This window comes from Tribolium madens, unplaced genomic scaffold (genome assembly GCF_015345945.1).
Source record: "Tribolium madens isolate multiple individuals breed KSU strain unplaced genomic scaffold, Tmad_KSU_1.1 Scaffold_91;HRSCAF=231;Tcas5.2_LG7, whole genome shotgun sequence".
NCBI lineage: Eukaryota > Metazoa > Arthropoda > Insecta > Coleoptera > Tenebrionidae > Tribolium > Tribolium madens.
In genome coordinates, this window is record NW_025401063.1 from 16,851,630 (window position 1) to 16,862,695 (window position 11,066).

General features: G+C 30.0%; 1 protein-coding gene across 6 annotated transcripts in view; it reads left to right on the forward strand.

Moving 5' to 3' along the window:
- LOC123010423 (follicle-stimulating hormone receptor-like) overlaps nt 1-8,645 on the forward strand; it is a 38,386-nt gene extending 29,741 nt beyond the window's left edge. For 4 of the 6 annotated variants that reach the window (XM_044407305.1, XM_044407306.1, XM_044407308.1 and 1 more), the window contains 3 exons: nt 2,286-2,514; nt 5,671-6,042; nt 8,244-8,645. In XM_044407305.1, the coding sequence (XP_044263240.1) occupies nt 2,286-2,514; nt 5,671-6,042; nt 8,244-8,382 (740 nt within the window). In that variant the 3' untranslated portion in view covers nt 8,383-8,645. Of the gene's footprint in view, nt 1-2,285; nt 2,515-5,634; nt 6,043-8,243 lie in introns of those variants that run through there. The other 2 variants (XM_044407309.1, XM_044407310.1) reach the window with 2 other exon arrangements.
- The last annotated feature ends 2,421 nt before the right edge of the window (nt 8,646-11,066 follow it).

Genomic DNA, 11,066 nt, shown 5'->3' on the forward strand with positions numbered 1-11,066 from the left:
TTTTTCTTATTGACAAATTTAGTTTTATTCTTAAATACATAGGAACATAGTTCTAAAATATAAATGCACGCCAATGGTAGAATTTTCGTAGTAGTAAGTTTCTTAGTAAGTTTCTTCTAATTTATTTTAATAGTTTTTGTTAAAGTAATTACTAATTAGAAACATTACTTTTTGGGGGATATTTTATATATAATATAATTTTATAATAATTTAGGTGTTTTTACAGCTTAATGTTCCCCCCACAGCCCTGCTAATTTTTAAATCGATCCATAAACCGTTTTCTCGGACCGATTGATCAAAGTTTTGCAAAAAAATTAAAGAAACAATTGTACATATGGTTTCTGAACATCGTCTAATCTTCGTCAAGATAAGAAAAATAATATTTTTCAAAAAATCATAAAAGGGCATTTATTCCATTTCATGTAAAGTCAGATATCTAAGCGACAAATTAACGTAAAAGGAATATGAAAAAAGCATATTAAAGGTGAACAAACATGCTATCCGGCCTATGCATGACAACTAAAAATCATAAAAATTTAGTTTTTTTTTTCGCTTTATTACTTAGAATTGCGTGATAACCGTAGCATAGAAAAAATATTTGTCAAAAGATCTCAAAACTAGAAACTTAAAGCTTCAAAATGTTTTTGTTTTTTAAATTTAGATACGACCATTTTTCGATGAGTCACAGCCTATCAAAAATCACCAAAAAATTTAAGAAAATTATTAAATTTAGGTATAGGGAATGTTAATACAGATCAATGCACAATTATATTCTCTTCTATTTAGCAAAATAAAAATTGGGGTATTTCATTTGAAAAAATTGAGTTATGAGTATTTGAATTATTACAAAAGTAACCTTAAAATTTTGGGATATATTTTTTTTCAAATTTTGAAAACACCATAAAAAGGATCTAAGCTTTCTCTTTCAAACGCCAAAAAAAAACGTATTTAAAAACTTAAAAAATGGCAGAGTTACCGATTTTTGAAGTGGAAGGTGGAGATCCAAAATTTTGAAAAACTCCAAATATTTCAAAAACGGCTAAATTTAGGTATAGGGAAAGCTGATCAAAACTCCCTTAACATAACTCGATTAATCCAAAAACGCTGTAAAAAATATACCTTTCCATTTAAAATAATAAAGTTGAGACCGACTTCCGGTATAACCGAAAGTGCCGCCATCTTGAAAATATTTTCATTTAGGAGGATTTAATGGTTTATGGCTATGTACCAATTTTCAAATAAATACGATTATTCCAACTACCAATAAGTACTTCTAATGTGGAGTTTAGACGGAACACCTTGTATAATTGCATACACTGTAAAAATCAAGTAACCCATCTTTCTAACTTTCACAATGTGTGTTGTCGTTTTTGAAATTTCAAAGTATTTTTAGAAAAGAAGTTATATTCCGTTCTTGTTTCCATCTCTTCTTCACTCTTAAAATTGTGCATTTGTTTAAATAAATTCTTTTAGACTGCAACTGCTTTTATGTTATTGTTAAGGCTATAGCTTTCTTCCAGTTTAGACAGCATACATTTTTTTTTGAGTAAGTTGTGGCATTTTTACTATTCAACACTGACAAGGTTTATATCATGCTAATGTCCACTTAATCCAGCACAAACATGGTGTACGCGATTTTATTGTCCGCCAGTGTACATCGTATAACTCATAGTAGTAGCTAAGAATGTATTTTGGGTTGCGTTTAAAAATCGGTTAGGGTCTTTATAATATAACTCACCCTGTATGAAACCAAAATTAATAATCTTCTTGATTATAATATCACAAAATTTAAAAAAGTTCATGTTGATGCTACCAGAGAGGTGTTGAAAACCTGAAAATTGATTGATGGTTAAACAAACCCGTAAGTGTGTAAAAAGCTAAAAGCTCTAAATAATGCAAAAATCGTGTTTCTTATTATGAGATAAATGGATTTATTTTTATGATGGGAGTCGGGGGACTAAAACTTTATTGGTTTTGAACCAAAAATGATATTTTACAAAAATATATTCATATGATTAATACTCAGGTTTTGATTTGAAAACAGGCCATATATTGCATTCAAACTTTCCGCGTCTTTGCTAAATCTGACTATATTTTTAAAATTCACTAAACATAAGCAAATCCACTTAGCTTTTCCATCTTTCATTTTTCATTTTACACACAAAAGAAATTTTTGCTTCGGCACTTTTCAATCGCAAATCCGTTATAACTCACATCACTCATTTTTCGACTACTTCCAACCAAATCATTAATTAACAAAATGATGTTTTATCACTCGATTTCAGGTTTCGGTTGTAAACTAGCAGGTTTCCTCACAGTTTTCGCCAGCCACCTCTCGATTTTCACCTTGACCATCATAACCCTGGAACGCTGGTTCGCCATAACATACGCCATCCACTTGACTCGCCGCATCCGTCTGGGGGCTGCCGCCAAAACCATGCTCGGGGGTTGGATGTACTCAATTCTCGTCGCATCACTTCCTCTAGTCGGAGTCAGCAATTACAGCAGCACGAGGTGAGGAATGGCTTTAAGGCTAAAGGGGACGACAAAGTTAAACCAAGTGTGCGACAAAGACAAGTATATTGAAGTTTACTTGGCTGTTTTTAGCGATGTTTTTGATCCAATTCTAAATCAAAAAATTGAATTCAGTTTTAAAGACATTTTGAATTTTCGCCAACGGAACACTTTTTTGAAAAAAAATATCTATTTTTTTTATTTAAATTGTATACAAATATTCATAATATTTTTAAAAACGCCTAGGGGAAAGATGTACTGTGATGATACGAATAGAATGCGACCAAAAAACTGAAAAAATTATTATTAGTTTTTGACGAAACGCGAATATTCATTTCACTTTGACAAAATTTGGCTAAAATGTAAGTATGCACCAAGGTCGCAATAAAAATTTGTCAGAGAAGAGTTCAGCTACATTCAAATAAAAAAAAAATACAAAAGTGGAACAGAAAGTCATAAATAAATGTCATAACTTTTTTTCAATGTAAAAAAATTTGAAATCAATAAAACGCTATTTTTTCTATTCTTTTTCTGTTTTCCTTATTTTCATTGACTTACATAGCCTAGGATCTAGTATTTCTGGTACTAAGGCCTTTTGGTAAAAATATTTTATCTTGGGTAAATTTTTTTCTCATAACTTGGGATCCGGAAAAATGCGATCAATAGAAATATTTTGTTCTGCCCAGAAAATAAAATCACAATTTTTTTTATTGGTGACCCGTAATTGAGTTTAATAATCGTGTTTTTTTCAATTTATTGTTTTTGTCTAGACAAAAATGAGGTCTATCTCTTATGGCTTCTTCGATGGTTTTATTTTTTGCAAAAAATGAACACTGAAAGGAAAAGGAAACTGAAATATTTTCTACATGATAAAATTCTTTGAATTTTGTCTGTGGTATTTGTGAAAATAGAATAATGATAAAGTTGATAGGTTTTGAATAATTAACATTTTAATATTGAAAATCTGAAACTTGGAATTATTTATGGGAGGGTTTGCGGTAATTGGTGATAAGGCCAGAATTTCTTGAGAAAAGAAAAAGTTCCGCAATGACATTTATGACGTACCCAAGCTCTATTGTGAATTCTCCACTCTATTGTCAATGCATTAGCAGCACATCATCCAAAGCTTGGCTATAAATTTCCAAAATTCCCACTTTTCAATATTAAAATGTTAATTACCCAAAATCTATCAACTTTTACATTATCCAATTTTCATAGTGACCATTAGAAAAAATCAAGCAATTTTATCATGTGGAAAAGATTCCAAATTTGGTTTTCAAAGTCCCACTGACTTACGCAAAAAATTTTGAACAATATTAAAGCATCAAATTGAAGTCTATATAATCCTCTATCGTTTGCACTAGCATTTTTTTTTTAATTAATTAGAAATATTTATTTTTGCGCCGGCCTTAAAACCTGGAACACTCTGTATAGAAACGATCAAACTAAGGGAGCCCAAGAACTGGTTTTTCTTCTTTTAATTATTTTTCCTATTTTCTAGGCGGCGATTCTTTACTTTCTTTCATTAAACCAACTGTCAGATCCACTTTGTTCCCTAGTAGCGTTTTCGATAAAGTCTCGTTTCTCTTCTGTTACATTCAAACTTGCTACAAAATCTCTAACTTCTTTTTTGAGAATACTTGAATTCAAATCGGGTTGTTTGCAGTTTTCTCCGTAGTCTTCTTGGTCGTTTCTAGTAGGTAACGTTTTATTTTTTCTAGCTTTTTTCTAAGAGAAAAAATTCACTTACGCAATATTGTGATTTGGTTCCCCAAAATCATCATCAACAATGTTGTTATCGTGGGATCTTCACTCCAGATTTTTTCATTGTCACATGTCACCTTAATCGCGAATTCAAATATTTGTTTGTAATTAATTGATGTAAACTGACCTCAGGAAATTTGGTATAAGAGTTTGCCTTATTTAAAAATACCGTATTGTTGGGTAGTGGTTGCTTCCAAACATTACCTTCCTCACAACTGCAACAAGGGTAGGGCAAAAAATGCGGCGCGGCGATACAAAATTTGCGTTTTGATGACTTTCCCGTTATCGAATTTCAAAAATAAAAACATTTTTCTTTTCAGTAAAAAATGGTAATTCGTCGCCCTATCTTGTTTTTTCAAAAATATTTTCTATTATACCTGTTTTTAATATTTTTTTCAAAAAAAGAACAAAAATTAAAAAAGTGTTACATTGGCGAGTTTTCAAATAATATTTTATGTCCGAAACTTGTTTCCAATTATAAAAAATGTGAATAGTTAAAGAGAAAATAGAAATCAAGGCCATCTGAATCAAAAAGCTGCGCTTATAACTTATGATAACTGTTTCTGAAGAGTGGCCATAAAAACAAAACAGACAGAACCTTATTGTGCGCCCGGGGTGGTCGATTAACGAATCAAAGCTACAATATTAAATTAAAAGCAGTTCAATTTATAAACATTGGCGGCAATTTAAAACAATACCCTTCAATTTTACAAAATAATAGTATAAAATAGTAAAAACCGTGTTTCATTTGTGGGGCAAAAGATGTTCCCTTATTTGAAATTCCGAGCAATATGCAACAAAGGCAAAAATGGTGCCAAACTTTTGAAATGTTTTGCGGTAAGCAATTTTATGCAGACAATGATAATTGATAAGGATAGCCTTTTACTTTGTATTTGTCATATTAAAGACACTACAAAAATTACGAATTACTGAATAAACAAACGAACCACATTGCAGAATAATATTGAAGTTATAAATTGTTGTAACCTACCTCGTGTTATGATTTCATGTTTTTTTTGCAATCCTAACTTATTAGTATTTTGCTAGTCCAGAATGTACCTAAAATAAGCTCAGATCTTGGATATTTTATAGCATTTATGTTTTAATTGATGTTTTAAGCACTTAACCTAAAAATAAAAAGTCTAAAAAGTCACAATCGACTGCGATCGAAATCGGTAGATGGAGCCCAATAAGTTACTGACGTCGGAAATGTCATAGAAACAAAGTTTATATGGAAAAATCGAAAATTGAAACGGCCTTATAAGCGCAGCTTTTTGATTCAGATGGCCTTGATAGAAATATAAATTCCGCGCCATCTGCCGCTTTAGCAACAAACTAAAACATGTTCCCCTTTAGCCTTAATGGACTTGCCTCATGAAGAGTTATTTACAGCATTTGTCTCCCGATGGAGGTGAACCGAGTCGCCGATAGGGCCTATCTCTACTCTATAATCCTAGTTAATGCAATAGCTTTTGCTCTAATCGCGTTCTGCTATGCTCAGATTTATCTGAGTTTGGGACAAGAAACGCGCCATGAAATGGCCATTGCGAAAAAATTCGCACTGTTGGTGTTTACGGACTTTGCAACGTGGGCTCCCATTTCGTTTTTCAGCGTTACGGCCCTGGCGGGGTACCCGCTGATCGGCGTGACGAAAAGCAAGATTTTATTAGTGTTTTTCTACCCGATTAATTCGTGTGCGAATCCGTACCTGTATGCCATTATGACAGCACAGTACAGGAAGGATTTCTTTATTCTCTTGTCGAGGTAAGGAATTATTTTGTGATGGCTTAATTCTCTTTTTGCTCAATAAAGCCGCTTGTTATTAGTTGGAAATGTTTGTGAAAAGAAATGAAATAAAATGAAGAAGCGTGAGAGAATGAATAAAATTTCTTTAAGAGGAAAGAATGTTGATTGATCAAGCGTAGTCGCAATTTTGTTTGTAATCAATAGCTCTTTGTCGAAATTTTAAGACTATGGTTGATAAAAGCAATCTTTTGCTTTTGATTAAACCGCACCGGAAGTAAATTTACCCGATGTTCCGTTTGACCTCTTTCTACTTTAATTAAAACTTATTTTTGCCCTTTTTTCTTACTACAAAGAAATTTTAAAAAGGTGGTTACACGGTTGCACCTATTAAATGACTCGATGTGTTTTAATTGTTTTGTTTTGCCACAGCATTTCAAATATAATTATATAGCATGTTTTATATAAAATTTCCAGGTTAGCGATTTTTGAATACAACCAGTAATGCAATAAATTACTGATAACTTGATTCATAGAAATTATACTACAAGGTGTTTCACATAATTTTACGAGGCCTGCGCCTATAAGATGATGCAATCAATAATACATATTCCGTTACGAACTCGATTACAAATTTTGAAAAATTGGAATAATCTTCTCTAGTTTGTTCACCCTTTCAAAAATTACAACGTTTTTAATTAGTTTATTAACACATTATTAACACATTTTTACAGATGCGTTTTTTTCAGAAAGAATTATTAGAATTTGTATTTAATATAGTTTCTAAAAAAAACTCCAAAATATACTTTTAATAATAAAAACAAATGTTTTTTTAAAGTAAAAAAAGTCGCCCCAGCCGATAACACCTTAACTTACTTTTTTTTCAAAAACTGAATTTTCAAATAATACTATTCATTCCTGGCTTACTTAGTAAATGCATCAACTTTTTTTGGCACATCCTCTGTAGCCGGAAATGCTAACAAATTTAGTTTTACAAATGGAACAATAATTGGCATGAAAAATACGGTAAACAACTATTTATTACACTTTACTCTAATGAACTCAGAAAACAATTTAAATTTTAGAATTTCATTAGCAAATTTTGCAACGTAGGCGGATCTTACTTGTCAAGGTATTCATGCTAAAAGCAATATGCTTGAATACCGTTTAATTGTTAGTTTGACAAAGCCTAATTTGTCAATAAATCTTATTGAGACTTTTAATAATGGATGATAATAATTACGACGAATTCGTATCAGTTTGAAGTGTTTTATGACTGCAATAAAAATAAAGCGGAAACTGAAAGACTGTAAAGAGAAAAATACCCAAATCGTTGGAAATTTAATCGAATTGAAAAACAACTAAGACGAACTGGTTCGCTTCTTAAAACTAAAAAACCTGTGTTTCTTAGTGAAGAACAAGAAAATCAAAGAGTTTTCATAAGAGAACTCGCTCATCAACTAACAAATTAGATTTGTCAAACCAACAATTAAACTGTATCCAAGTATTTTTTTAATCACACCTTTCCTTTAAAATTAAAAATCAGGCTACGCGACCAATTTCCTTATAAAATTCTAAGATTTAAGATGTTTTCCGAGTGGATTGTGTTACGCAAAAAGTAATAAATAGTGGTTTACCGTATTTTTTATTGTTTCGAGGAAAAAAACATAGGTGTTCTATTTGAAAAACTAAATTTGGTAGCATTTCCGGCAACACCGGATGTGCTAAAAAAAATTGATACATTTATTAAGAAAGCCAAGAATTAATATTATCACTTAAATATTTACTTTTGAAAAAAAGAAGTAAGTTTAGGTGTTATTAGCCGGGGCGACTTGGACCGAACACCCTGTATATTTTCAATATCAATTAATATTTTTATAATAATATTTAATAAAAACGAATTATTCATCACAAAAACTATTTTAGTTAAAATTTTTCATACTGAAATCAGTGTTTATAAAATATTTTTTTATTTTTAATTCCAATTATGGTATTCAATAATTAAAAAAAATCCTGATTATTAAAATCAATAAACAAGTATTTTAACAGTTGACACGCTCTTTTTTGTTTATTTAGGTATAAAAATATTCAAATAGATTTTTGTTATTGAAAAAAATACTTGCTCATTATTATTTATTGGTCGGTTTTATTACATTCAGACGAAAAAATATTGTGGGAGTATTTTTCCCAAACCTAATTCAAGGTTTGTTTTTTTTTTTCAGATGCGGCTTATGTAAAAAGAAAGCACAAAAATATACTCTAACCACATCAAATAATTCACACCCAATTCCACTCCTCCAGCGATCGAACGGCCAGTGCCAGATAATCAAAGCGAATCATATTGATGACACATTGATATAATGTGATTTCTGTTCTGTGATTTGAATTTTAAACATGGACAAATGACTTTTTTACTATTCTTGTATGACCCTGCTTTTAGTCTAGATACAAATATTGACATTCCTATTCCTGTAATTTTAGGCTCAATAATTGTGTTTTTGTAAAATCAGACGAATAGGGTAGACAATAAATGATATTTTGTACAGATCTAGCATTTTTATATTTATTTTGTAAATAAATAAGTCTAGCATTTTATTTTCTTTGTACACACCCGACTCTTTCCAGCCTTGGCACCGATCAGGGCCGTACCCCAGGGGGGGGGGGGAATTATGGGGTTCAAACGAAACAAACGAAACTAAGAGGTTTAGCCAAAAACGAGTATAACATTCTGGGGCTCATTTTTTGAGAAAATAATATTGGTTAAAACCGCATCCTGCTATCGTCTTTTGTTTTTGACTTATAGACAAAAATTGACATTTTAGCGAAATCTAAAAAAATTCATATCTTCGTTATTATAGAAGACACAGATTTGAAACAAAGACATTATAGGCACTTTTTTACGTAGAATTTAATAATGTAGTTAACAATTTTTTTTCAGTTTGTTTAGCCGTAATAAAATAAACTTTAATTTTTTTATATGGGAATCATAGTTGGCTATGTCATTTCTAAAAAGCTTGTTTTTTTCTTACCTAAAAAATATAAGTTTGTTACAGAATCTTTTTATAATATACTTAAAAAGTGAAATACATATTTTGTTTGATAATTTCACTCCAAATGTGTAAATAATAATCAATAAGAGTTTTGTGAACTGTAAAATAGATGAAAAAATAGATAAAATTATAAAAATTTAAAAAATACGATACGGTAGAAGCATTGAACAAATATGCGAGCGCCTCAGAACAAAATTATTACATATTTTTTAAAAATCCAAAAATAAGGGAAAACAAATGTGTCAACAGTCAACACAATTAGAAAAAACATTTTTTTGATGATTTAATGGAGGTAGGATAACGTTTCACATAGACGGAATTTGGATATTTGAATAGCCATATCGTCATTTTTGTGTCATATAAAATATATTTTATTGAAGAATTAAAGCGGCTTCTGTTACAACACTCTATGTATCACTAGAAGTTACAATGGTAATGTTAGCTTGTTTAAAAACAAAGAAATGTTATTAGTCGCCAATAAGTTGATTTACAATTTATTTTGCATCTTTTTCATCACTTAGTACTTAGAAAATTCTTTCATTAGTGACACTGGTTGAATATAATATAGTTTAAATCCTTTTAGTTGAAGATGCAACATTTTTTTATAAATTATAATAATTTGTTACAAATATATATTTTTTAGATAAGAAAAAAACAAGCTTTTCAAAATTGCCATAGCTGCCTATAATTTCCATTTAAAAAAATACAAGTTTATCTTATTACGGCTAAACTAATGACTGAAAAAAAATATTAACTACATTATTAAATTCCTCGTAAAAAAGTGCTTCTATAATGTCTTTATTTCAAATCTGTGTCTTCTATAATAACGAAGATATTAATTTTTTTAGATTTCGCTAAAATGTCCATGGCCAACTATTATCAAACAAAAAAAGTATTTCACTTTTTAAGTATAATTTAAAAAAATATATTCTTTTACAAATGCATATTTTTTAGATCAGAAAAAAATAAGGTTTTCAAAATTGCCACAGCCGCCAATGATTTCTATTTAAAAAAATACAAGTTTATGTGATTACTGCTAAAACAATAACTGAAAAAAAAATATATTAACTACATCATTAAATTCCTCGTAAAAAGTGCCTGTATAATGTTTTCATTTCAACTCCGTATCTTCTATAATAACGAAGATATGAATTTTTTTAGATTTCGCCAAAATGTCAACTTTTGTCTGTAAGTCGAAAACAAAAGACGATAGCGATGCGGTTTTAACCAATATTATTTTCTCAAAAAATGAGCCCCAGAATGTATTACTCGTTTTTTGGCTAAACCTCTTAGTTTCGGAGATTCCATATTCGGACATCCAAAATGCAGCACCCTGTACACCTAAACAAATGCCAAATAACAAAATTTTTAATTAGGGGCGTCCTAAACGGTAACCCATATTTAATTTTTAATTGTTATGCTGTTTATGGTCTAACATAAATTTTTAAACCGATTTTTACTAAAACTCCGTAAATTGTATCGGAAAAACAAAAAAGACCTTTTTTTTATGAAAAACTATGAAATTTTGTTGCTGAAAGTGGCAAGAAACCACTGGCAAAATAGTTAGAGTAAATTTGTACCCTAATCCCATCTATTTTTAGCAAGCCCCTAATTAAAAATTTCAACATTTTATTTGTACTTGTTTAGGTGTATAAAAGTTATCATCTGTACCGAATTTTGAAATTATTTTCTAAGATGATTTCGGAAATATTCAAATAAAACCTATTAAAAGACGCACCCCTTGCGTAGCATTTTTCGATATACAGGGTGAATATAAAGTATGGAACCAAGCGGTTTTATTTTTAATCATTTGCCTCCAGAAAATAATAATTAATATAAATTAGAGTAATATAAAATATGAGATCGTATTTTCAGAACGAAATTTTGTTTTTTTTTGAGTTATGCGATTTTTTTTGTCAAAATTGCAATTTATGTGAAAAATTTTTTTTGAAAAAAATTAAATATAAAGTAGATAGTTGTAATCCTTAGAGTATA